Source organism: Stigmatopora argus, chromosome 11 (genome assembly GCF_051989625.1).
Source record: "Stigmatopora argus isolate UIUO_Sarg chromosome 11, RoL_Sarg_1.0, whole genome shotgun sequence".
NCBI classification, from domain to species: domain Eukaryota; kingdom Metazoa; phylum Chordata; class Actinopteri; order Syngnathiformes; family Syngnathidae; genus Stigmatopora; species Stigmatopora argus.
The window spans coordinates 5,257,766-5,285,181 of NC_135397.1; the positions used below are offsets into that span (position 1 = coordinate 5,257,766).

Genomic DNA, 27,416 nt, shown 5'->3' on the forward strand with positions numbered 1-27,416 from the left:
TACTGTATCGGAGACTGCAACGTCCTTGACAACTTCCAGGGCTTAACTGTGGGCCGTCCAATTTTTAAGACAGGTTTGAACTTGGTCGTCAGCCTGCGTACAGCACATGTAAATGTACTTGTTTACAGTTTATGCCATTAACAACATGATTTACAGGGAGCCCGAGACGACTCAATCCATATCCCAAACTTTGTATTGCCGAGGAGACACATTGTGTGGACACACCCACATTTTTGTACTACTATGTGGATAAGCAAGGCAAGTGCAGGTACGTCATCAACTCAAAACGTTTCTACAGGAAAGCTGGCTAAAGGGAAAAGGTCGACACTTGAAACTGGTCGCCAGTCACGCACAAAGCGCGAGACAGACAACTATTCGCACCCACATCACACAGCCGATGACTGGGAATCCATCCCACGCTGCCCACGGAACCATTATACTTCTAGTGACCCAATTTATCACAATGAATTCTTTAAATAGACGTTTATTTATGTGAAACAATACTGAAAATCCACAGTTTCCAACAATGATTGGAAAAAATGAAGAAACACAAATTATGTAACTAGCTCTACCCAGTGTTAAATCTGAGAAATACAACAGAACATAGACTTAATTTAAGATTCTTTGCAGGGCATATTCAACAATATTTTCCTATTTTGCTGTGGGCTGCAGGTGGCCAATAGTTTGGACACCCCTAGTCTAAACAGTCCTGCCCACGCAACAAACCAAAACAAATTCCATGTTTGCCAAATGTATTTGCTACGACGACAGGACGCATTTGTAAGGGTCAATTAACAAGTGGTAGGGGGTCACCTTTGTGGGCGCACGTCAAAACAGCCTAATACTGAAAGAGTAAGATTTCCTTAACGACTCATCTGCTCCTCTGCTTTCTCCTCTTTCGGCCCTGAACACACACACACACACACATACAGTTTAATATACAAGTAACCCTCGACTTGGTACCAACTTTTGGAGGCTGAAGTGGAATTACGTAGTTATCTGTGCAGGACCAGTTGGGGTGAAGTTGGGTGTGAAGACGTTTTTCAGCGTCAGCGAGCTGGTAGTACTTTTCCTGCTCCTTCTCTGACAGAGATTTCCACTGTGGGACAAAATTCAAATGGTCCGGCCCATGTTAATGTCTTAAGAGTGAGGTGAGGCCTTTGTGTATACACACACACACACAAGACACTCACCATGCGACCAAGGGCTTTATTGGCCATGGCGCTGTCGCGGATGTTTAATTGCGCCATGACATTCTGCCTCTGCTCCTTCCGGAATATCATAAAAGCGTTAGGTGGCTTTTTGATGTACACTTCCTCGTCCTCTCGGCATTCGCGTTTTCTTTTTCTGGTGAACAAAAATTGTTAAAAGGACCAATATGTTTAAAATTGGTCAAAGTGAACTGTTTCCTCTTTAGACGTACTTGGATGTCAAGAGCTTTCTTGGAGGGGAGATGGAGTCTGTATTGTTCCTAAATCAAGAAAGACACATAGGTTGAGTTCATAAATGAAAGGTTTGTGCAATGCAGATTTTATAAATTAAGATGGTATGAGATACACCTTGGGCTGCTTGTTAGAAAATTGCAGGAAATGTTTTTTTTTTCTCAAACATTCCAATTATAAGAGCTGTGCTTTTATGTTACTTACCGCATATCTGTTGGAGGCAACATTTCACTTTCTGGCAGAATCATCATGGAACTGCAATCTTCATGGAACTGCACACATAATAAATTTAAATAAGTAAATTGAAATTGCATATCCATGAAGTAGCAATATGCAAAACCACACAAATGCTCCATGATCAGTCCAGAATTTGAAGACATTGGCACTTCAACATTCTTAAAAAGAAGCTTCTGTTTTGTCCCTGGTCATCTGCTACCTATTTATTTATCAACAATAGGTTATTATTGTTGGGAATTGGTTTTGTCATGTTTTTTTCCTCCTGTGTGACCTGTCCCTTTGATTGCCCATTGAGTTCACCTGCCATTTGCCCTACCCCCGGTATATCTCCCGCTTGCTGCCTCTTGTGAGAGCTCGGTGTTTCTGATTGTCGTGTCAGCCCATGTCTGTCTATTTCAACCCCGTGTGACTTGTCAGTTCATGTCAGATGGTCTGCGTTTGTTATGCTTATGTCCATGTCCTGCGATCATCATTTCCCCAAATTCCGCCACCTTTAACAGCTGACTAGGATTTTTTTTTTCGTTAGAATTTTTTTATTGTATTCTAAATGCAATGTTTATTAAAGCAATTTTTTCCATTGCTACAAGAGAGTGCACTGAAACACCCACGGGGAGTTAAGTGTCACAACCACTAATTGAATTAGAAAATACCATTTTTTTGTGTGTGAGGCCTGTTTGTTGAGTGTTTACTACGTCCGCCTCACAGTTCTGCGGTCGAGGGTTCGATCCCAAGTTGGTCCTCACTGTCGGGAGTTTGAATGTTTTGTTTGGGCTTCGTGGGTTTTCTCTGGGTACTCCCATTTCTTTCCACATGGCAAAAACATGCTAGGTAGGTGTAAGATAAGATTGTAAGATAAAATGACAAAGTCGCTTGGCAATTGCTTGTTCATATTGTATCAGTTTTTGTAAGTATAGAAACATCGATGTCATAAGAAACTTGCCCCGAGTTTGGTCGTTGTCATGGAGACTCAACATTGATTAACAGGGACTTCGCCCGAAGTTTGGTCGTTGCCATGGAGACTTGTCACTGATTAATAAGACTTTGCCCAAAGTTTGGTCGTTGTCATAGAAACCATACTATGCCCTGTTTTCCCTATATAAAGACTGACCCACTGTTCATTCAGAGAGTTGCAACGACAACAGACTGTGAGCGATTCACAGCTGTTTGAGCTCTCTCCCTCCATCCTGCAGTCCGGTAATAAACCTATTTCCTTTAAATTGAGCTCACTCTTTCTTAACCTGTTCCTTAAATTGTATTTTCAGATCTATCAGTAGGCTGGTTGAGAACTCTAAATTACCCCTCGGTATGAGTATGAGCGTGAGTGGTTGTCCGTCTCCTGGTGCCCTCTGATTGGGCTCCAGCACCCCCCCCCCCACGAGTTTTGTGAGGATAAGCGGTTCGGACAATGAATGAATGAAACGTGTCTTGTAGGCGGATTGTTTAAAAAAAATGATGGCTGGGATGTAAAATGACTTCAAATTCTGGGATGACCTGACCTTTGACCTGTCTGTAAAAGTTGAGAAAAAATACAATTTCAGTGTGTGTGTTCATACCGGTGGGGTGGGAGGAGTGGGAACATTCTGCCCGTTGACGGGCCACTCGTAGGAAAGGTGCGGATAGGACATACACTGCTGAAAGAGGAGCCGCTCGTTGTCATGGTGAAGGCACATCTGCTCGCTGGCATCACCAGCTGCCCCTATGTTCATCGGGGCTGCTTGATCCATTGGAACTCTGTAGCCCATGTACATCGGATTGTCTCCGCGGATACAATGGTCGTAGGACCAAAGAAACGGAGGTCCCGTGAACGCAGACAGGTTGGTGGGGGGCGGTCGGGGGTGGTGAGCGCCGCTCAGATAGCCTCGGTCTTCAAGGTGCTCGTAAAGAGGCGTAGGGAGCTCGTGCCACTTGGCGTCCTCCACGCAAGTTCCTCTTGGCATTGTTTCCAATTCACTGCAAAAAAAGTGGAAAATCTTCATAAATTTCAAATATGAAGATCCATGCAAAATGTGTGCATTTCTGAGTATGAATAGAATTTGATGGAAATGCATTTAGTATTAATTATTAGTATTTATTGTTTTTTAAGTACAACTCAATGTTCAAAAACAATGCTAGATCAACTATGTGTTCAAAGTGAAGTATTCAACTTATTTGATTAGATCAAACTTTATTCATCCCATTTTAGATCTTCCAAGTTCTTAACCATCAAAATCAACATTTTGGCAATAAAAAGGGGAAAAGAAAAAATCAGTCGGGGGGTGAATATATAGAAACTTACTGCTGCGTTTTTGGTGTCCATGCATGGATCAGGAGCATCATTGAGAAGCATTAAGACAACATAAGGAGAAATAGTCTCAATTAGGTGGAGTTCTCATCCAATATTCAATAATTGATGATGATGTCATTTGTGAAAATCAAAAAGGTGGCAAGCTCAAAATGAATAATACCAAAGACAATATAACCTTAACACCAAAGAAACTATACACGGGCAAGTGACAAATCATGCATAAAAAAAGATCATGAGAATCATTACACAGACATTATAGACAATTGAAACAAATTAGCTCTACCATAGCTTCCGCACACATTTCAGGTTCATCTGATGGGTGGGACGTAAAATGCCCATCAATAGTGGAATGAGCGAACATTTCACACATCTGTCATTTTTCTGCTAAAGATGTGTTTTGTTACCAGAGGAGTAGCAGCATTTGGTTCATTGACAGGCCACTCCAAAGGTAGATGCTGATTGTTCATACACTGTTGAAAAAGCAAATATTTATTTATTTATTTTCCCCCTTCCAAGTGTCTTTTCATGTGTTCTCTCACCAGAGGAGTAGTAGCATTCGCTTCAATGACTGGACACTCGTAAGGTAGGTGCTGATTGGTCGTAAACTGTTGAAAGAGTAGCCATTTATTACAAAATACATATTATGAGGTGTTTTGTTCGCTGTTTTTGTTCTTACCAGGGTAGGAGCATTCGGTTCATTGACAGGCCATTCGGGGGGTAGGTGTTGATTATTCATACACTGTTGAAAAGAGTTGGGTTTTTATTACAAATCCAGTTTTCTTTCATATCCCAAAAACGTACATAATAGGCTGAGTGGAAACCTCACATTCTTCTACAATGTGATTATTTGTCTCTATATGTGCCGGAGATTTGCCTGGCAACCAGTTTTGGGGTTAGGGAATGTAGATGAATAGTAAGCAAAAGAAAACGTGTTTTAATGGATGGGCATTTTCTTATTATTGATTACTAGGTTTTCACATAATTGTTTTTTTTTGGGCCATACTCGTTTATTTTCATTTTCATTTCCCCAAAGTAAACTAGACTAATATACCAATGACTTTTTTGTTTCAAGATCAATATGAATCAAAGCGTACCTGATTGGGGGCATCACCAGCTGGCCCGACAGCGGATTGCAGCGGCGTTCTGTAGCCCATATTCAACACGTTGTCTCCCCAGATGAAACTGTCGAAGGACCAAGAACACGGATGTCCCGTGAACGCGGCCTGGGGGTCGAGCGGCACGGTGGTGGGGTCAATGGGTGTGGGGGCAGGAGGGGGGTGAGCGTTGCTAAGGTAGCCCGGATCGTCCAGGGGCTCATAGAGGGGCGTGAGGAGCTCATGCCACTTCATCTCCTCCACGCACGTCGGTTCCATTTCGGTGCAAAAATGGGGGTTCTTGAAAAACATGTTTCAATTTTAATTCAAGGATGGTTCAACTTTTTGAACTGGTATGACATTTTCTAATGGCAAAATAAGATATGGTCAATACTCTTTTATACTGAAAGGACAATTTTTGGGGGGCTGGGTGGAAGCCTATCATATCATCCAAACTTTGGATTTGGGGTGTTTTGCTATAACTGTTTAAAACAACAAGTTTTAAAGTCATCTTAAACATTTTAAATTCATTTTCCATAACACGCATCCTCACACGGGCTGCGGGGGTGAAAGAGCCTTTTTTAGCCAACTGTGGGTAACCCTGAATTGATTATAGGCACAAGGATATGTAAATTCCACAGAGGAAATTTTATCATGTAATAAAATACATTTGATATATTACATATTCCACATGTTCATTATTTTTTACTGTCCCTTCATGTCATAAATCAAACTCAACTCAATGTATATGTTCGCCTAGGTTTAAAGGCCTCCAGTAATTATTTAATCATACATAGTCAAAATCATTTTAGTACTCACCAAGGTTGGCCAATAAATTATAAAAAGTATAGAACACTCTATTTAGCTAGCGAGACGTAGAACAGAATGTACACTGCCAGATCGCAATGTACAGTCGAAAAAAAACTAGAAAGAAGTATCTGATGTGAGCACCGTTTGCCACGTGTTGTCAAAGAGCGTCTTTGTCACGTTGGGCGTTGCCATGGTTACGCTCGCTAATCCTAAAGGTGAGTCGTGTTCTTGACGTCCGCGATTTCTTTGATCACTTCTTTTGGTTTTCATGTTGGACATCTTTCCAATATAAACTTAAACCGTTTACCGTAGGCGGTGCGGGATAAAAGAGAGGGGGGAAGTTAAATACTAGAGAGTTTAAAGCGAGTTTAGCCAGCGCGCTAGCATTCGCCACTATGGCTAGCAAGCTAGTCCGCTAGCATTCGCTGCTATAGCTAGCAAACTCGAATTTTCGGGGTACTACAATCATATTAAGAGTTTAAACATACTTACTGCTGACCCTTTGGTGTTCGTCCGTGGATTTAGGAGCACCATCGGGAGCCATTTAAACAGCATAAACACAAACATCCTCAATTAGGTGGAGTTCTTACAGTACGATAATTGATCACTATGTAATTTGTTACCCTAACATGTTCATTGTTCAAAGACAAAACAAGTTGGGCAATTGCCGACTTTACATTAAATGATCACGCTGACAACAAATGAATATCTCACTGAAATAAAATTTTAATATAAAGAGTTAACCGGCAGATGAAGTATTTTACAGAATTGGCCTATAATTAATATAGCTCCCAGTAGCTGCATTTATCAATATTATAGGAGGCCTTGAATTATAAATAGTAGTGATATCAAAATTATTTTCTTAATTTCAGTATATTATTTGTAGCACACTCTTTGTAATAATGGCATTATACTGTTATTTTGTGACCATTTACTCGTGCCATAATCATGAAGTAAATTGTAATTGCATTTGGCTTCCTCACATATTACAAAAGCTTTCATTTAAAGTGAATCTGATTGGTGGGAGATAAAATTCCCTGAAATTTTGGAATGATCCAACATTTAATATCTGTCATTTTCCTGCTAAATGTGTGTTTTGTTCACAGTGTGTGTCCTTACCAAAAGAATAGAAGCATCCGGGTCAATGACGGGCCACTCGTAAGGTTGGTGCTGAGGAAAGAATAAACGTTCATTATTAAATACATATTTTATATTTTTACCTTCATAAAACATTATTTCCACTTCTTAATTGAATTGAGCAGGATATATTTGTTTTGAGCCAAAGTCCCTGTTACATCTCTAAAATGTATTATTATTTTGTTTATTTGTATCTGTGGAAATTATGATCATTGTTTTTTTTAAAACCACAATTACATTTTAGAGCTTAAATATGCTGTGGTTACCCCGGTTTAATAATTGTTTAAATATTAGTACTATTTTCATGATCATGCAATTTTGAAATCCTTTATTTACTTACTGTTACTGTTCCCAAAAATGTTGAATCCAGTGGCAGAGAGATTTGATCCAATGCTGACTTTGGAGTTTATTTAGTGAAAAAAAAAACTATATTTGATTATAGTAAGAGACAACATACAAATCAAATTCTTACACTGCAAAAATAATTAAGTAGCAGCACAGCGGAAGAATAATGAGCACATCTCTCTCACAGTTCTGGCATCAAACTCCAGCATGTTCTCCCTGTCTGTGTGGATTTTCTCTGGGTACTCCTCCTTCCTCTCCTATCCCCAAAACGTACATAGTGTGCTGATTGGACACTTCACGTTCTCAACAGGTAAGATTGTTTGTCAATGTGTGCCCTGCATTTGCTGGCAACCGGTTTACCATTGTTTGCTGGGATGCCCTCGTGCACATCTGTAACCCTTACGACGATAACTGGTGCAAAAAAATGAACATTATTAAGGTTGTGTGACGCATTTTATTGAAGGAAATAATAAATGTTGACTATCTGATCCCTATGTAAATCCAGACTTGACACTAGGGTATTAACATTTTACAGTAGGGTATCCATTATTACCTCCTCAGTAAGTGTAATATGATGATAAACGCACACCTGGTTGGTGGCATCGGAAGCTTTCAGATGGGCTGGCTGCTCGTGACCCTGCTGCAGTCGCGTTCTGGAGCCCGTGTTTTTCACGTGATCTCCGCGGATGAAACTGTCGGGTGGCCAACTTTGCGGGTGTGCCCTGAACACGGCCTGAGTGTCAATGGATGTGGGAGGAGACGGGGTGTGAGCGTCGGCCTGGTCTCTTCCGTCTTCCAGGGACTCATAAAGAGGCCGAAGAAGCTCGTACCACTTCATCTCCTCCGCCCAGGTCTCAATGGTCGTCGCTTCCATTTTACTGCAAAAATAGAGATATCAGAAGTACAAATGTCAAATTTGCGTAGTAGTTTTGGTTTTTTAAGTTTTTGTATTGGTAGCACTTTTTCCAATGTTTAAATAGAATGTTAAAAATTGTAAAGTTGGTTGAGGTTTTATGACAAAGAGTTAATTATAACAGAGTTATATTATAGTAATAGCTATAATGAGAGGTCAATCAGCTATGGTCGTTGAGGGGATTTGGTTACATTTTAATAAGATCTATTTTTTTAATAAAATCATTATTCTTGTATATTCAAATGTTCAAATCAGCTTTTGACATCTTATCTAAAACGAGTTAAAGATGAGAAGAAATCTGTTTTTAATCATGCCATGGACTGTATATGGCCTCTAAAATCTGAAATAATCAAAATTTTGACTATAGCTTTCTGTAATTATATGCTAATACATACCAGTAATTTCTGACAGCAACAATTTGGACACTATTCAAATTAAAAATAATTTTCTGTTCTCTGCCATATTCCTTGATAAAAAAAAATCAGCATAAAAAAGTTTTCTAACCTAGCAATCTAATATAAATATCAATAAAAAATTTGTTTTGCAACATATTTCAGTTCTTATCTACTCAAATACTTTTAAAATGATTTTATTGATTCTACATTGAAACTGTGTTGATGTTTGCATAGGTTTGAATGCTTGCAGGAAGGATTTCATTTTAAAAAAAAGGGCGAAATCATGTGAATACTCACCAAGAGGGGTTTCGCTTAATAAAATGAGCACGGTGTTTAGCAGAACAGAATGTGCACGTGTAAATCGGTCAAGTACATTGGTGGAACTCTCTAAATACATCTTATTTGGGGCACTGTGTGCCTTGTGTTCTCAAAGAACGTCTTTGTCACGTTTCTTGTTTATTTAAAAAAAAAAATATTGTGGTTACTTCCATCCTGGGTGCCTGTGATCCACTTTTTCAGGAGGTTAAAATAGGGCATATTTTCCGCAGTGGGATGCGCAATAAAAACAAAGATAGAAAAAAGAACAAGAGAATTACCATGCGTGTTTAGCAACGGTGGTTAGCATGTACTAATGCAAACGCAGATAACATGATGTTAAGAGGTTAAATTTAGGCGTTGTTCTTTGTGTGCAGGATGCTTTTTGGAATTGGTGAATGTCACAGCAGATAGCAAATTGTGGTGTTTAATTAAAATGATAATATCTATATAAACGGGCCATAAGAAACATTGCAGAAACCTGGTACGAGTAGAACATTGAAAAATACATAGAGGAAAATGGGGCACTGAAAGCACCACAATCCTATTACATTGAAAATAATAGTAATTTTAAAAAAACGACGTATATTTTATGAATAGTAATATGTATAAAAACAATTTCAATGTATTTGCAACACACGTTTTATTCCGTGTAATTGTGACATGATACTCTAGCATTGCCATCATTTACTAAAGCAAAAATTATGATGCAAGTCGTAATTGCACGAATGGGTTAAAACGGCTTGCTCACTCATTACAAAAGCTTCGATTTAGGTATAAATTGCACGCTCAAATGTTTGCGCTTTCGGCGGCAAATTGCATTGAATTGAATGGAATGCTTGTATTGTCATTATACAAGTATAAGGAGATTTAAAGCTTCACGAAGTGCACAAATAATAAGAAACAAATAAATCATCATCAATAATAATAATAATAAATGTCATTCTTGCTCAAAGTCAGCTGTTCCAAGCAAATAGCATTGTCAAAATGGTAGAATGAAATGATTACTTTGTATCAAATTATTATAAATTGTCCTTACTATTGCAGATATGTATGATCTAACAGCAAAGTTTACATTTTTCTAAGGATATGGGACCGCCTGATATATTCTACAACTCACCACTCGTATTTCATTGCAATGACACATTGGCATTTTTTTGTCTTCATTTAAAATCTCCACAATAAATAACAAGGATTTTTTTGTTAGCGGTCATTAAAAAGCCTTTTTTAATAGAGCATACAGATAAATATCTGGGAATTAATGGGAAAAAGTCAGTTGATAATACACAGACTCTTTGATCAGCTGTTTTATTCACACACACAAAAAAAGTTGCTGAAAGGCAGCTTTATTCAACACAAACAGGAATTTTTCATTAATATCCCAGAGCCAACATCATGGTACAATTAGAGTAACATATTTTTTTGAGTCAACAGTCATATTTATCATCCATTTATTAATAGGTCTTCATAAATCTGCTTTCTCACTGTTATTTTTTTTTTTACATCATTTTAAGTCGTTGCTGACCTTGCTGTCACTTTAAATTTGACAACCATACAGTGTGCTTATTCAAACGGGACATTTTTTTCCCCCTGGGAAACTAAATAACATTCTATCAAGCACACTGCTAGCTGTATTGTGCTTTAGGCAGATTGCCACTTGTTGCAGCAGGAAGCAGAAGTGGAGTCATTCATTTTTTAAGTAGCACAAACCGCACTAAGACGCATCTCCGAGTGCATTTCGGCTTTGTCCGTTGTTGTCGTGACGACTTGTGTTGCTCCCATAGTTGGACGATTTGTTAATCTCCGTCTGTCCAATCATCCAACGAACTCCAACTGAAGCTGTGAAGATTTAAATTGATGGTTAGGAGTTTAAAACATAAATTATTGTAGAAACTAGCAAACTCCATATTTTCATCTGGAAACAACTTTTCCCAATGGAAATATGCTAATTCTATTTCAATTTCAGAGACTTTTGTGTCAAGCAACTTCCAGGAAAGGGCAAAATAAATCAAACACTATTTTCACTTCAACATTGGGGCAGACATATATATCACACTATCTTCACTTTTCTATTGACAAAGTGTTTCAATATCGCTACTTTCTGTGTGACTACGCATATTTTCTTTTTCACTTGTATTACAATGTATTTCTTCCTCCTCTCGTCGCTGTTCATTTGGAGCTTTGGTTTTGATCTAACTGTTGTTAAAATGTTTTTAAAAAAAAGAACAAAGAAGAAACAAAAACAAAGGCCAATTATTTATCCTTTATATCAGGGTCATGTGAGTTCATATTACAAACTCTTGTGCAATATGCTGCCACAGTTGTGTAATAGATTTCAAATATTTTTCTAAATAAATATGCTTTGTTTTGGGTTTTTTAAAGATTTTCTTTGGTACTCTTGCAAAATAGACAGGTTCTGGCAAAGCCTCATAACAAGTTAATGCTTGTGCAGTTTCTTTTGAGGTTCTGGCAAAGCCTCAACAGGTTAATGCTTGTGGAGTTTCCTTTGAGGGAAACCAACCTGCTGTGCAGAGCACGATTGAAGCTAAGATGGTCCTCACTGATCCTGAAATGACGAGCTGAGCAAAGAGCAGGCCGAGTGGGTACAGGAGCAGGCAGGACCAGAACAACCAGTTGATTAAAGACCATGGCCGGCGTGGAGGGTTCACTATAGGGCCGGGGTACCTCCCCGTCTGCGTGTAGCCCTCTTGAAAACGATCCTGCAAAATGAAGATAAGAATCACATCTTTTTTAGTGATATTCAATTTAGAAGTGCCTTTTAGATAGAGCTTTTTTGGTGGGGTTACTGTTTGTTCTTAGTTCATTTGCAGTTAATGTGTTCTGTTCATAATGTGGATGGCGGTTTTCATTTTTTCCTCAAAAGGTATGTTTTCCTCCATCACTACATCTAAGCATATTCTGCTAGGCAGCCTCATTATTTTTGGTACGCTATGGGAGGATATGAGTTTTGAGTTTTGAAGGGAACTACACAGTCACCTCTAGAGCCAGCCTCTATCCCGGACTACCGGCAGTTCCACTCTCAATATCTTTCTTGCCTTATAGTCACTATCTTCCTTCTGATCATGTCCAAACAATCACTATCCGTCTTATTGTCTCATTTCTAATCCTGTTGAACCTGGTCACTCCCAAGGAGATCCTCGGCAGCCTCATTATTTTTGGTACACTATGGAAGGATATGAGTTTTGAGTTTTTGAAGGGAACTACACAGTCACCTATAGAGCCAGCCCTTGTTGATGTTGTTGGAAGAACAAGAAGAAGTGTTATGTCTAACTTTCGACATTTTAAAATAATTATTTACTTTTTCCTGGTAGAGTTTGTGGAGCCAATCAGCACACTCGGATTCATCTTCTGGAATCAGCTCCAGTGGGATTCTCCTGCAGGTAAGCAAAACTAGCTTTTTCACATCAGGACAGTTGAATCAAATATATTGGTTTTGTTTGACTGATTATCGAAAGCAATACCTCACATATAAATCCGCATGGTATTTCTTTCCGCTAAGAATTCCAAGCAGAGTTGGTGTTTCGTTGTTTTTGAAGTTAAGCGTGGAGTCGTACACCGCCTTGACTACGCAGACAAACAGTGCTTTTGGCTCGCTTGGCGCACTTATTGGCAAATGACTGGAAGCAGTCATGGTGGAAGTCACATGTGACAAACTCACCGGTTCCTCTCAGGTTTTGAACGGTCACCCAGAAGCCTTTGGTTCTTGGTAGAAGATGGTACTTCAGTTTAGGCAAGCCTTTGGTTTCTGCTACCTGCATGCTGATCTCATGTTTCTTTGGTGTGAAGCGGGTTCCTTCGCAGTAAAGCAAAAACTAGCACCCAAAAATTATTTCTGGATGGTTTTATTCTAAGACGGATAGACATTCGTAGAACTCTCACACATACCCAATAGTTTTCAGGGTAGTCTCTCAGGTTCTGGAGACTTTGAGCCACTGTCTTTCGGTCCTCTTCCCACTTCCTCTGGCAGAAAACGATCTCCAGGAAGTACCACATCCACCCAATGACAGGAACGTAAGCCAACTCCTTTTTGGCGAGGACTTTGGAACTCTAAAAAAAAGATTCAAATTGCATGGAAGAATTTTTTGGTGTGGTGCATGCGTCTAAAACTCATTTGCATTTCTTTCTCACAACGATGTAATGCTCTTGTATTTTTGTGACAGCCAAGAAAGAATGATGGACAAATTTTCAGATTTGGACCAGTTTGGTCCATTTGATGGACTTTAAAATGACATTGTAAGGTCTGCATGTTTATGTTGTTAAAATATGTTATGATAGTGCATAAAGTGTGTTCAATCTGAAGACCGTTACTTTTTGGAGAGAAACTCTTGTTTGTCAACGGCAGTTAAAATACATTTATTGGCGTTGACAGAAACCCCAACAGCAGTACTTCTTGATGCTGGTTTTTGGTTGTTCCATTAGTAAGGTAGTGTGCAATTTAGAAGATGCAAATGGATGATGAATAAAATAACAGTCTCCCGCTAGACTGCCTTACCCCGAGAACCCCGAATCGCTCACAGAAGGTCCAACCGCAGAGGAAATCTATCTCAAAACTGTGGTTGAGAACCACGATGGCATTTTCTTTTCCATACAAAGGGTAAGTCTTTGGGTCAGTATAGAGGACGCATTCCGTTCCGGACCACCACTCCAAAGCTGCCACCAGTTCTACGAGATGATAGTGAAAATTATGCCAATCGGCCAATATTTATTTATTTATTTTTATTTTTTAACCAGGATAATGACAGAACTTACGGCTGCTGATGGAGTAAGCAAGTCTGCAGTTGACCTTTCGGGCCAGCTGCTTGTTGAGAGGCCACAGCGGAAGGGTGCATAACTGCAGCACGTTGATGAGGAGGCCGCTGACCAAGAACACGTAGCAGATGATCAGCTGGCTCAAGAAGTGGCTTTTCAGCAGCTGCACCAGGCTCATAGTTCTGGAATATTTGATATATTCTGGAATACATATATATTCTGGAATAGTCGTGTCAAGTAACAATGGGTGCTGTGAGTGACTGCACCCAATTGCACATATCCAGCTCCAACCCATTGCAACTGTTCAATGCCTTCTTTTATTTAGAAAGTGCAACAATGTGGCTTTTATCTTGATGCCAGACAGCGAAAGCCTTGTTAAATCGCAAAAAGGGAGTAAAATATAACTTCAGCAGGAGGCTTATTGCAGCTAAAATAACTTTAGCAGTGAGTTTGGTCAGTAAATCCAGATTTTTAAAACAACATTTCAGCACGCATTCAAGTGAAGAAAAGTAAACAGTAGTATTTGAGAGGGGAAAATGATTTTTAACCACCTCGGCCAACAATTTCAACTGTACCTTGTTCCGTACTCCAGAAAACGACCAACAAGAGAACTAAAAATAAAAAGAGATTATGTATTAGAGGTGCATCGCGCTTGAATGTCTTGTTCGTCTTCTTTTTCTTCAAGTCCGCTTAATGTGGGCGTGTGAGTGTGTGCGACTTCACAGTTCGTCTCCGTCAGCGTCAATAGTTCTTCTGTATGTCGAGCACACCCATTTTTTGCCACGCTTGGAGCCACGGATGTTCACAAATGACTGAGTGGGCTTTCCTCCAATGTAGAAGGAACTCAAGCAAATATACAAATCTGTATTAGTATTATAAGTGTCCTCTGTTGCGCAGATATTGCCGATTAGGTGAAGGTAGGAGATGGCGAAAGCATGACAATCGTTATTGAACTTTCGTCAAAAGGAGTGGAGATGCCGGGGATCGAACCCGGGGCCTCATACATGCAAAGCATGCGCTCTACCACTGAGCTACATCCCCATATGAATAAGTCCTGGTATATTGACATACTTAGCAAATTACCTAGGACCGGATAGGATTTACGTTTTATCTTACAAAACGAATTGTAGGTTCTAAACGCTAGTTTATTGATCCGTTTTTAAATATACTTCACTTATTTATCACGAGATTGCGCATGCGTGCTCACGATTACGTCGTCAACACCAAAAACAAAGGGCGAGGGTTATTCCCTGAAAACAAAACAGGATTGCATCATTCTCAATGATCACAAATGAAAAGCGTTAAAGTTCTAACTAAAGTGTCGGAAATGCAAACCATAATAATATTTAGTTGGTTCCACTATGACCCACTCGGGTGCTGTTGCCTAGCAACCTTTAGTCAGGTGACTGTCTGCAGACAGAACATGGCTGACCTGTCAGAAGACCGATGAGGGAAAGGCCAAATTGAGTCGAATCGACATTTTGTTCGGCGTCCTTTGGTCGAAAGCGATTGTTCGGCCAGACTATTCAAGGTAGGCACTGTTTCCCCTTTCAAGTTTTGTTTTCTTAAACGCATTCATTGGCTTTGGCTCTTTCCCATAACGTTAACGTCTGCGTTGGTTGGCTAAGTTGAGCTAACTGCTAACTCAACACCCCCTCGCTCGCTCACTCAACCAGTTTAAAAGTTCAACCTTTTTTTCTTTTAAGGAGCACAAAGAAAGGGAAAATGGTTTAATGACGTCGTTGTTTCTCTTTTCGCCGTTGTTCAATGTTCGCTGTTGGGCGTTCGAAAACAGTAGAAGTAGCAGTTTTGAGTTACACAAATTTAGCGTTCAAATGCGGTTAGAACCAGTCAAACTGTGTCGAATGGGATGTGTTGAATGTGTTTTTGTTGCAAATTGTATTTTAAAAGGTTAGCAAAAGACCAGTTTCATTTCCGACTAGTGGTTTGTTTGCTTTAAAACCTTTGACCAGGGGTCAGCAGTTCTAGTCTGGTTCCACTTTGAATTTAGACCAGTAAGTTTCATGTAAACTTGCATTACTGGGCCATTTTTATTTTACTTGGTTGAATATACTGCTTTAAACTTACTGGTATATTTAAACGCAAAATATTGTCAGAACCAAACAAAAATGATGTCTTTGTGGTGCTGTCATGTATGATAGTTGTAGGCAATCAAAGTTAAAAGATTCATTTAAAAAAACGAATTGATTGATTTTAAATAAATAAAATCACACATGATTAAATCATTGGCTGCCATTGACGGCGATAGTTCAATAACAGCTGGCCCTCCCAGTTCAAATATGTTGGTCTACTAGTGACAAACTGGTCTAAATTCACAGTTGAAGCATGCAAAGAGCCACATGATTTCATGTATATTACCCCCAGTGGCACTGACAGCAATGTTGATATTATAACAATTGTATTATTATAAGCCATTAAGAACCCCCAACCACCAACACACACACATTTTTAACTCAAATTCTCCTTTGTATAAATCCTGCCCTCAAGCCGATGGAATTCTGAAAATGCTGTCCGTGCCGCCGCATCAGACCTCTAAACACGTTACGAATCCTAATGACAGGAAATGGAATTACTACATCTATTATGGGTCCATGTTGTTGTTCTCAATGCAATTCAGTGCAGGTCAGGCATGATGACTTATTTTCTTTCACTGGTGTGTTGGTAGATGAACGGGATGCCCGATGGGACGCCGAACAGCCCGGACGCCGGGATACATCCCGGGAAAGAAGCTAAGGTTTGGGAGAAGCCATGGAGCCTGGAAGAAATGCGGCAGAGCGCCGCCAAGTGGTCGCTGGCGGCCGACTCGGGGGTATTCAAAGAAAAAAGAAGTTACTAGTTGCCTTATTATGGTTCATCTAACTGTGTTTTTTTCTTTTCTGGGATTTACAGCTCCTTTTATTCCTCCAAGACTTCTCTCAACGAATGTTATCCAAGACACACGAGATGGAAAAGCAGCTGGACAGCCTGATCCGAGACACCAAGGCCACTGACAGCAGCCTGCACTCTGTCTTCAATGATTTCCTCATGCTCTCCAATACTCAGTTCATTGAAAACGTAAAGTTGAAAATCACTCTTTTTGGCTCCGTCTCTTGCTGAAGTTGTGTCGCATCAACCTGTGTCTCCTGTTGCAGAGAGTGTACGATGAAGAAGTTGAGGAGCCCGTGTCCAAAAATAATGGTGCGGAAAAGCAGCCTGATCAGGTACTATCAAGTGACACATATACTCTGACGTGTTTTTTTTTTTTATAATAATATTTTCCTCCCCATAGAAAAATCGGGTGCCGAAAGAATCCGAGCTGATCCCCAAGATGCAGCAAGCGGTGAATTTCGGCTTAGGAGTTCTGGATTCGGCCTTCGAGCACCTAGACATCAAAGCGGGGAACTCGGACTCCGAGGACGAGGAAGGCAACGACCGACTGGACGCCATCTTGGAGCCTAAGGTGAAGTCTTATCTTTATGTTGGGTTCTAGAAAAGAGTTTTGACTATTTTTTTTTTTACTTGTTTGTTTGGGAAGGATCTTTACGTGGACAGACCTCTCCCGTTACTGATTGGCTCCCAGGCCTTTATGGAACAAGAGGACGTTGGACTCGGGGACCTGTCTAGTGACGGTGATGCATTCAATAACCATGGATATTGGAATTTGGCATTTTCAAAAAGCACACAACACAATAAGAGCATGAAGTTGTTTTAAATACATAAAATGTTTGTTGATTAATTTCAAATGAGCTGCCATTTACCTGATTCATCAAGGCAGACCTAATTGCAAGAAAATACACAGTCTTGCTTCAATGTTATTGAATCATTTTATTGTTGCAGAACTCTCAATGGACAGCGATCGAGACAGCGTGATTGACAGCGAAGACGGCAAAGATGCACGAGATGTAAGAGCGTCTCTTTTTATTGCGGCAGTTTTAAATCAAATAAAAAAACTCACCTGTTTCTGCGCAGCATTCAGATGAGGACTTGATGCAGGAGGACGATGATAGTCGCCATAGTTTCAGAAAAGTATGTTGACCTACCAGAGTAAATATTGTAAACTCTTTCAGTGTCATTGACGATGACTGGCGGCCAATTATCCTGCTTTGTATCCAAATGAGTTTGGACTGGATGGATTGGACGTCTGTCAGAGTCAATGATAGCCCTTGAGTCAACATTTCAACTGTATTTAATAGATAGTCGAAGCAAAAAATACTCAACACTTTCAGAAATCATCTATGCTGAGCTATGAAGAGGACGACGACGATTCCGACATATTTGGAGAGTCGGATAAGGAGGAGGAGAACACAAAGGTAGGCCTGTTACAAAAATGGTTGTGTCCTTTGACAGATTATTCATTTAGTGGACATTTATTTCAGAGCGTAGGCCCGTCCTCCTTCGCCGATGAACTCGCCGCAAGAATTAAAGGAGAACTGGCCAGCAAACCGACGGAGGATCGAGCCTGTGAGTCAACTTCTGTTTTCATTCAGAGTTATTTTCACACATCGTAAATGTTAATGCACCATTTCTTTAAGCCTTGTCATCAAGGAAATAAACTAAAAGCAAAAACGAAACAAAGCCGACACACTCGGACGGTACAGACGGGGTTTTAATTCATTTTTCAAAATCGTAATCTACTGTTTCGCTGAAATTCCTCTTCCTACGGTAGCTGACGATGACAGCGACGACATGTTCAAACCTCCAAAGATGGACGACAACGCAGACGATGACGACGACTCGCCGTTCGGCAGCAGAAGCGGTCTCTTCAGTGGCGGGAAAGGACTCTTTGACGACGATGACGACGAAGTAATGTTATTGGCATTTCTCATTCAATTGTGTTCTTTGGGAGTATCTATCATTCTAACATGAACGACGCGAGTATTGTTAACAATATTGTAAAAAAAGCTCCTCCTGTTATTGGCTACCACACAGGGTGATCTTTTCTCCAATGCGGCAACGCTTCCCGCTCCCAAGGAGGGAAAATCGGCAAATGAAAGCTTTGAAAGCAAGACGCAACCACCAGGTAAATACCGTATTTTCTTGAAAATGTTACATTTTGACAATTTTTACTCCTTTCCTTTCAAAAGAACCTGAAAAAAGTGTCAAGAAAGTTCCAGCCGGTGCTGTTTCAGTATTTCCAGGTAGTACCATCTACACTTTTCACATGGGAGAAATCTCACCAAATAACTTGATTCTTTCTTCAAAAAGGCAACAGCCTCTTCGGCCCTGTGGGCAACTTAACGGAAAACGGAGCGACAAGCAGCAAGACCAACGTCGCACCCAAACAGCCCCCCGTCGGTGGGGGGCTGTTTGACGAAGAGGAGGATGACGATGACTTCTTCGGTGCTAAAAACCTGAAAAATGGTAAATGTTCACTTTTTTTCCCTTTTTTTCTTCAATTTAAAATGCATTAAGATGTAAAAATAAACATCATTTTATGTTTTTCCCTTTTCATTTAAAATATAGAAAAAATATTATTTTAAATATAAAGTAAATATGTATAAAAAAATATATACTGCTTTTTTTCCTTTTTAATTTAAGATAATATTATACACATTGCTTCCAGTATCAAAATGGATAAGACGTCATCACCAATCCACTTGTGCTTTTCTTCAGATCCACAGGAAAAAGCCAAACCTAAAATATCCGCCGACTTATTTGGCGAAGACGACAAAGACAGCAAAATATTTCCCGAGGTGGCAGATCGGAACAAGAAAGCGGAAGAGCCAGCTAGACCACCTGAAAAGAAGGTAAAAAAAATTACAAATTTTCACCGTAAATGAACAACAATGTTTGCTTTTTATTTCTTTTAATTTCAAGATGCCAGCCGGTGCCGTCTCCATCTTTGGTCCCGGAACGAAGAATTTACTTACCGAGAGCTTGAAGAGACGTCAGCTTTCATTCAGTGAGGAATCGGAAAAATCAGAAAAGGTTTGACCCCCACATAATTACTACAAATTTCTTTCAGGGATTCTTTAATCGATGATTGTCGTCATTTTCCCTAGAACGGTTTGGTTCCAAATGTCAGCCCAGCTTCGACCAAAAAACCCCTGACGAGCAGCCTCTTCTCCGATGACGACGACACTCAAGTAAGCTCATCAGTTCCCCGGCAATGTCTGACATTTTTCGGTCAAATGTTTTAAATGTATTCCTCTTGCAGATATTTCCAAGCATCCCCAGGAGTCAGTCACTTCCCCAAACAAAGAGTCAGAGCAAAAGCAACAAGCAACATGTGACCTTTTTTGATGATGATGATGATGAAGAGGTAGACAATACTCATACTTCAATAACTAAATTCACCAATTTGCCTCTAATAGAAGGCATCATTCTAATATAGGGGTGTCCAAACTAAGGCCTGCAGCAAATGATGAATATCATTGAATATGGCCCTTAAAGCTTAAATTCGACATGCATTCTCTGTTGAAACACTAGATGTTATTATGCACCGGGAAACCAAATCTGTTTCTTTGATATGACTCAAACAATTTCTTTAAAACATTCGACTTTTTCCATCCCTGTAGGATCTCTTTGCATCTGCACCCAAGTCCAAAACAAAACCTGAGCCGGCTAAAACATTGATGCCACAACCCAGCAAAGCTATTTCCAGCTCCCTCTTTAGTGATGATGAGGTACGCGACGGGAGTTGTAATACATGCTGCAATTTGCTAACTGGAGTATGATTACCCCAGGAGCAATGGCTAGGCCCTAAAATGAGCGGCGAGGCTGGAGCCATGAAGTCGAGCGCCAGCGCCCCCTCTGGCCTCACCGGCGTCGTTGCATCGCAGAAAAGCAGCCTCTTTGATGAGGACGACGACCTCTTCTCTCCACCTAAAGAATTGAGGTATTTAAACATTTTACAAACTACATTTATAAAAATAATAATAAAAAAAGAAGAAAAACTAGCAGTTTCTCTTAATTAGGAATATTAATTAGAGAATTTTCCAATCTTGGTTCATCGCATTTTAATCGCACAATACAATTTTTTTAGTATATTAATCATTTAAATAAATATAAAGAAAAAATCTGAGGTGGAATAAGTATACCACATTAATCTACTCCAGTGAAAGTATTTTACACTGTTGAAATTGTACCTAAGTAAAAATAAAAAGACCAAAAATGCCAATGATTTTACCTGCTGCTATTGTTGAATTATTAAACATAAAACTATTCAGAGGGAAGTAAAAAAAAAAAAAATGACATGTAGCTTATGTTGGGACCAAACAAGGTCATTGTAAACAAGTCTTTCTTTGACATTTAAAAGAGACATCAAAGGCATGCAATATCAGAAAAGTTTGCATTTATGATAGGTTTTTGAAAAGAGAGGGACTTCCTGGACACCCTGTAATGCAGGGGTCTCGAACTCAATTTACCTGGGGGCCGCTAGAGGCCGAGTCTGGGTGAGACTGGGCCGCATCAGGATTTCCACAAGAAAAGCACTGATAAAACTTTCCAACGTTATCAAATATCTTTATTTTTTAACAAAAAATAATGAATTAAATAAATTAACTTAAAGATGAATAAAAAATAAATCAATCAGTAATATAAAACCAAATAATACTAATGAGCATACAGTAGATATACACTGGCTGGCTAAGTAGAGAAAATGAATTATTTTTATTCCGTTTCAAATGTCTGTATTAACAGCTCTTTAACCTTTAACTTTCTGAACTTGAATGGAACATTGAACATGAAATATTCTGAACACGGCTTCTTTTGCCTACTCCTTGCTGCTAGAGACCTGGCAGCGCTTCTTCTCACATAGTCACATTTGGCTTGAGGGAGGAAGCAGTGGAGACCCTCAGTAGAGCTTGAAGATGCTCATCAGTAAGTCTGGACCTGTACTTGGACTTATTGAAGTTCAAGGTGGAGAAGAGCTTCTCACACAAGTATGTGCTCCCAAAAAGGCACATGGTCCGCTTGAACCTTCGGGAAAGTTCAGGGAAGCTGGGGGTCAACTCTCTCAAAAATTGCCCAAGCTTGTCTGCTTCTCCACTCACCTCCCTGAACTAGGCTTTGAGTGCAGAGTTGCACTGCAGGTCAATGAGCTCCATTTGAAGCTCAGGATGGGCATCTTGCACATCAAAGGAGAAGGGGTCCGCAAAAAATTGAAATGTGGCTTTGTGTGTCTTGAAGTCTGCAAATCTGTGATCAAATTCCTCCTGTAGCTTCGAAATGGCCTCAACATACTTCTCACCACTGAATGGTGTGCCTGCATCCACGAGAGCCTTGCATGCTGGGAAATGGCAAAGGTTTGTCTGAGAGAGCTGGGCTTTCCATAACACAAGTTTAGTGCAGAATGCTCTCACGTTGTCATAGGCAGCACTGACAAGTTGCCCCTGGCCTTGTAGCTTCTTGTTCAGTACATTAAGCTCATGTGTGATATCAACAAGAAAAGCCAAGTCCATGAGCCATTTGGGATCACTTAGCACAGGATCAATCAACTCACAAACGGCGTAGCTAGCTTTGACTGCTGCATTACTGTCTTTGGTAGCCTTCTTGAAGAGATCCTGTTGCCTCAGAAGACGTGTTTTAAGACTGGCAACCTGGTTGGCTCTCTCATCTCCCTGGTATTTTTCGTACTCCTCAGCATGTCTCATAGTACAATTACGTTTCAAATTGTATTCCTTGTGCACCGCAACTTTTTCAGTGTAAATGAGACACGTCGGGGTGCCCCTGTGTTCAACAAAGAAATATTGCACTCCCCACTTTTCTTGAAACTGTCTGTGCTCATCACCGACCTTTCTCTTCACGGCAGGCTTTGAAAGAGACATCTCTGGGGCTCTGTAATATGTTTTTCCACTTGGAATGAGTCTCGGGTTGATCTTTCACATTCAGTCGCGCGGGTTTGTGGCGCATGTGCACTTTCGCTCTCCGTTTCAATCGCGGAGATGGCTACAGACACTGACACAGGCTGGATCACGGATCATAGCGCCTCATTCAGTTCTATGCTGAGAGCAGCGGAGGAGTGTGCGCGCCGAGCGGAGTGATCGGCCTCATGGCTTCTCCTCCGCCCAGCTGATTGGAGGAATGAATGAGTGAGTGAGCGAGGCACTGGACAGCCCGGCCGATGTCCCGCCCTCCAGAGCCGTATACCTCACCGTGATTGGTTCATTCAGCTCCGAACCAAAGTTCCCTCTAATTTTTTGTTGGTCTGAGCAGAAAGACAACCTCCCTGAGCGCACTGAGTACCAGTGTGAGCGACATCATCGGTACTCGGATGATTCGCCTAAAGACGTTTCGCCGACGGACGTTTGACAGACGGGCAGGTCGCCGAATGGACGTTCCACCGAACGTTCATTCGGCCGAACGGAGGTTTCGCCGAAACGGGATTCGAACGCTCGCCCCGCCGGATCGTGTGTGTACAAGTTTTTCAACCTCGGCCCGCGGGCCATATACGGCCCGTTAGGATTTTTAATCCGGCCCGCCGCCGGTGTTGTCCAAATTATAGTAAAAATCAATGTTCGTCTACCATCAATGGCAGTCCGGGAATAAGCACTCTTGGGCAGGCAGATGTAGCAGAACCGAGCCGTAAAATGACAGCAATTGGGTCAAATCCATCCTAAAACAGCATTTAATGATTAAATACAAATACTGGAAGATATCGCGATGGAGGCAAAAAAACGTCTATAGACGTCCATTCGCCAAACGGCTCAAAATGCTCTCAAATTCGGTCAAATCCAGCTGAAAACAGCGTTTAATGATTAAATACAAATACTAGTATTTGTATTTAATCATTAAACTAACAAATACTAGTACGACCTGTCCGTCTGTCAAACGTCCGTCGGCGAAACGTCTTTAGGCGAATCATCCGGTCACGACATCATCATTGCTCGCTATCGGCACACCAGTATCACACCTGCCACAAGCAGGTGCATGTCAATGTTCCCTCTAATTTTTCATGTAAAACATGAGTGGACAGAGCTACTGCCACTGGCTGCCACTTAAACGGCGCCATCATGGGGAAAGGGGTAAAAAAAAAAAAAAAAAAAAAAAAAAAAAAAAAATTAAAAAAAAAAAAAAAAAAAAAAAAAAAAAAAATTAAAAAAAAAAAAAATCGATCTTTCATATTAAGACGGGGGCCGCAAATTATCGTCCCGCGGGCCGCAAGTTTGAGACCCCTGCTGTAATGAACTTAACATATTTTTAATTGCATTAACTTTAATTCCATTAGTTAAAATAAGTCATGGTAAAAAAAAATCAAATAAAAACAATTATTTGAACAAAAAGAAAATTATTCATTTTACCAATATTTATTTGCATACCTCTTACTCACTCAAGAGTTAGGAGACCTAATCTGACTTTTGTTCTAATCCTGGGCTTCTGTCGCTCCACAGTCAAAAGAAACCCAAGAAAGTAACTCTTTTGTTTGAAGATGACCATGACGAAGACACAGAGTCCTTATTTGGAATCCAAACGGATGAAGGCACAGACGCGACACCCAAAGTGAGTACAGTGGCTAAACGATTCTTGAATTTTCGCATGTCTCTTGAAAAACAAATAAGATATTGGGTGGGCCTCTCAGCCCAACTCCATGTTAGAGAAACCACCAGAATCTGCAAGGGCAGAGAAAGAAAAACAGCCCGAGAGTAAAAAGATACCGGTCGGCGGCGTGAGTCTGTTTGGCGGCATCGGCGTCATTCCCAAAAAGAGCAATTTGGACAACGACGAAGACCACGTTGGCCCGCCAGCCAATGTTAAGACTCAAGAAAAAGCCAAAACCAAAGCTCTCAGTCTATTTGACGACGACGAGGACGACGTGCAGGACTTCATTTTTCCTCCTAGTAAACCTGTAGCCAAAAGCATGGTGGGAAAGGTAATCATTGCCATCAATTGCAGCCAATGAGTTGATCATCGTAAAAATATAATACTGTCGTAATGCGTTTTCAGCCCGCAGAGAAGCGACCGCAAACAAAAAGCACTGGCGTGTTCCTGAATGATGAATTGTTGTTTAGTCCAACACAGCAAAAGGACAACCATCCGGACGTTGACCTTTTTGCCCCCTCGGACAAGAATGCTGTTAGTATTCATTGACTGACTGAATAGATTGGACGTCTATTTCCGTCAATAGCCGTCAATGTGTTTGATTATTTTTAGAGCTCGAAGATCAGCCCGGGGAAACCGACGACACCAAGTCTGTTCTTGGAAGATGACCAAGACGATCTCTTTGGTACCAGCAAGCCCCAATTTCAGCCTCCGGTATATAATTTGATTATAAAGTTTTTGGTTATGTTTGCACGTAGTCTGCTATTTTTTTTCTGTCTTCAGAAAGTAGCAGAGAAGCCCAGCACGTCAAATGACAAAGCACCGTCAGTTTCTGATATACAGGCAAGTTCAGTAGAAACTACCAAGTCATACTTATAGGATTTACCCCAGTGTTTTATACACCTGGCTGGCCACAGTTTGTATTTTGCGTGATTTGTTTTCAAAAACGATTTCCTTATGGAACATGACTTTCCTGTCATCCATTTCTCCAGAAGCCTGCTCCCAGTACCATAAAAGAACCATCATCAAAAATCGGCAAACTTCAAGTAATTGTCTTTTTTTTTAAACTCATTGGCTGCCATCAACACCTGTAGCTGTCCAATCCATTTGAAGTAAGGGGGATGGTATCGAATGAACGAAAGCCCACCATGTCAAATGGATTGGACGCCTACTACTGGTAAATGCAAATCAGTTCACTCCAGAAGATTGAAAAGGTATTCTATCTGCATGGTGTTTTTGGAACATTTTTAGGCAAGTCTTAAGATCAACCCCGCCATGTTTGTTCCTGGCTCCGCCCCCATGATCCACGGCGCCGTCAGCATCCTCCCAGCTCCCGATCCCACTTCCTCTTCCGGTGTCTCGAGCTCCAGCGTGAGCCCCAGTCCCGCCACGACGCCGAGTGGCGAGACAGGAGTGAGCTTTGAGGCGCCGCTTCAGATTTCCACGCTACAGAGCGCACACAAGGTTAGCCAGGATTAGTTTATACACGTATACATGCAAATGCTTCAACACTAACTTATTTGGTAATATGTATTAAAAAAATGAAATTGCTCTAATCAAGTAATTTTGTCACGCAGGGTCGTGTCAAAGGTTCTCTACGTCGAAGACCGCCATCCAGAGCGGCCAGGCTAGCGTCTCAAAGATCGACGGAGGAACAAGAGGACGTCGAACCACTTGAATCGAACATCCTTCAGAACTCTGCATCAACTCCACTTAACAGTTCGCCTTTTCTACCAGAGCTGCCTGTTACTAGTGTCAACACTAGTAAAGTTAACAACAAAGCAAGAGCGTCGCCTCCCCTCGACAACAACGACGACGACATTTTTGCCTCAGAGAGCCTTTTCGGATCGGTCGCAAAGACCGAACGTCAAACCCCAGCGGTTGCCAAGAAAAACGTGAATGACCTCCCGTCCATTTTCGACAACAACAGCGACGACCTCTTCCGAACGGTGAAACCCAAGACAGCAAAGGCATCACCATTTTTGGAAGACGACGATATCTTTGCAGCGAAGAGCGGCTCGACGTCGATGAGTAGCAAAGACGTCAAGAACAGCACTTTCCCTAAAACTGATATTTTTGAGGTGACTTTTTAAATATTTCGACCAAAAACCTCCGCTAATACTCATTCATTGTGAATTTCTTTCTCCACAGAATGACATTCCAATCTCACCAAAAGCCTGCAAAAAGGAGAAAAAGGACAAACCCGTCGACATCAGTTTGTTTGACGACAACGTCGACATCTTTGCAGATTTGTCAGATTCTTTCACACCGAAACAGAAAACCAAGACGAAAGCAGCTAATGTGTCTATTTTTGACGACGACATGGGTAAGCTGTTTGAAATGTTTCATTGACGTCCAATCCATTTGGGCTAGGATGGACTGGCAATGATCGTGTGCACTAAAAGTTTTTCAATTCCCCCTTTTCTTTCAGATGACATTTTTGCACCAAGCACAGTCAAAACGACCCCAAAAGCAAAAAGGAAGACCCCCACCGAAGAGACCAGCACAACAGTGGACTCTACTAACATTTTTGATGATCCGCTCAATGCTTTGGGCAGCAATTAAAGTTCATTTCAATTTTTGTGAATCCACAATGGATGCATTTTTTTTTCATTGCGGAAGAGGCTGGACACACCATCAAGAGTATTTATTCATATCCACCTGATTTCTAAATTTAGTCATTCTCCTCTATTATGTAACAATAAATACTGATAATGAGAGTTCTATGTGATAGCACTTTATGAGCATAACATCGTGCTTAGCCTCAGCGCCTGGCAAAATTTGCAGTAGATTGTTTTTGGCTATGCCATGTTGAGATTTCCTGTCTTCAGGTGCCATGTTATGTTATAGTCAAAATCTGTGTTTTGTTCTCCCTGTTGTCTTAAGCTTTTTGATCATGTTTTTAGGAAGCAACTCATCAATTTCTTAACTTTTGCTGCGATCAAAAGAAAACATTTTTATGGATTACTAAATGAAACATTTTATACAGTCTAAAATGTGAGTGTTTATTTTATTTTGAAGGGAAAAACTATATAAGGCCCCCAAAAAACAATAATGACCTCTTTTACCTTTGCCCCCCAGCCTCCAAAATCCCTTCATGTTCTCTTATCATATCACCTATAAATCATCACAAAATTCCCTTCATTTTTAAAGGTTCGAATATCATTGTGGCTGGGGTCAATGGTTACTATGCCA

The 27,416-nt window shown here is 40.6% G+C and overlaps 4 protein-coding genes, 1 long non-coding RNA gene and 1 other non-coding gene across 8 annotated transcripts; 2 read left to right on the forward strand and 4 right to left on the reverse strand.

Annotated features, from left to right (window-relative positions):
* Positions 1–468: 468 nt before the first annotated feature.
* On the reverse strand, positions 469–4,269 carry LOC144084388 (transcription factor 7-like 1-D). Its single transcript, XM_077612758.1, has 7 exons — positions 3,955–4,269; positions 3,233–3,629; positions 1,647–1,714; positions 1,424–1,471; positions 1,194–1,347; positions 992–1,099; positions 469–904 (listed from the first exon to the last, which is right to left on the reverse strand). Exons 1-7 carry the CDS (start codon positions 3,993–3,995, stop codon positions 872–874), a joined length of 849 nt encoding a protein of 282 aa, XP_077468884.1. The 5' UTR covers positions 3,996–4,269; the 3' UTR covers positions 469–871.
* Positions 4,026–9,041, reverse strand: LOC144084387 (uncharacterized). The gene is made up of 7 exons (XM_077612757.1): positions 8,955–9,041; positions 7,939–8,227; positions 6,987–7,037; positions 5,058–5,357; positions 4,640–4,702; positions 4,503–4,568; positions 4,026–4,433 (listed from the first exon to the last, which is right to left on the reverse strand). Exons 2-7 carry the CDS (start codon positions 8,221–8,223, stop codon positions 4,326–4,328), a joined length of 873 nt encoding a protein of 290 aa, XP_077468883.1. The 5' UTR covers positions 8,224–8,227; positions 8,955–9,041; the 3' UTR covers positions 4,026–4,325.
* On the forward strand, positions 6,045–14,399 carry LOC144084389 (uncharacterized). 2 transcript variants are annotated; one of them, XR_013303789.1, is made up of 5 exons: positions 6,045–6,082; positions 6,974–7,030; positions 7,537–7,659; positions 12,305–12,373; positions 13,725–14,399. It is a non-coding gene; the product is annotated as an uncharacterized LOC144084389 (long non-coding RNA). The 2 variants fall into 2 exon arrangements; XR_013303790.1 differs by lacking the exon at positions 6,045–6,082 and adding an exon at positions 6,206–6,444.
* agpat4 (1-acylglycerol-3-phosphate O-acyltransferase 4 (lysophosphatidic acid acyltransferase, delta)) lies at positions 10,303–14,468 on the reverse strand. 2 transcript variants are annotated; one of them, XM_077612756.1, is made up of 9 exons: positions 14,318–14,468; positions 13,743–13,924; positions 13,486–13,655; positions 12,879–13,040; positions 12,652–12,805; positions 12,455–12,557; positions 12,292–12,367; positions 11,494–11,692; positions 10,303–10,811 (listed from the first exon to the last, which is right to left on the reverse strand). In XM_077612756.1, exons 2-9 carry the CDS (start codon positions 13,918–13,920, stop codon positions 10,687–10,689), a joined length of 1,167 nt encoding a protein of 388 aa, XP_077468882.1. In that variant the 5' UTR covers positions 13,921–13,924; positions 14,318–14,468; the 3' UTR covers positions 10,303–10,686. The 2 variants fall into 2 exon arrangements, with proteins under 2 accessions (XP_077468882.1, XP_077468881.1); XM_077612755.1 differs by having other exon boundaries at positions 13,743–14,468.
* A 243-nt stretch (positions 14,469–14,711) lies between these two features.
* trnaa-ugc (transfer RNA alanine (anticodon UGC)) lies at positions 14,712–14,783 on the reverse strand. The gene has a single exon. It is a non-coding gene; the product is annotated as a tRNA-Ala (tRNA).
* A 324-nt stretch (positions 14,784–15,107) lies between these two features.
* Positions 15,108–27,217, forward strand: washc2c (WASH complex subunit 2C). Its single transcript, XM_077613258.1, has 30 exons — positions 15,108–15,273; positions 16,429–16,572; positions 16,653–16,817; positions 16,895–16,963; positions 17,032–17,202; positions 17,278–17,371; positions 17,580–17,644; positions 17,712–17,768; positions 17,969–18,052; positions 18,119–18,203; positions 18,409–18,545; positions 18,672–18,762; positions 18,827–18,880; positions 18,948–19,103; positions 19,356–19,489; positions 19,560–19,670; positions 19,745–19,828; positions 19,900–20,004; positions 20,261–20,368; positions 20,429–20,580; positions 24,074–24,182; positions 24,262–24,552; positions 24,627–24,755; positions 24,834–24,935; positions 25,005–25,064; positions 25,214–25,267; positions 25,473–25,685; positions 25,799–26,302; positions 26,373–26,547; positions 26,653–27,217. Exons 2-30 carry the CDS (start codon positions 16,429–16,431, stop codon positions 26,784–26,786), a joined length of 3,837 nt encoding a protein of 1,278 aa, XP_077469384.1. The 5' UTR covers positions 15,108–15,273; the 3' UTR covers positions 26,787–27,217.
* The last annotated feature ends 199 nt before the right edge of the window (positions 27,218–27,416 follow it).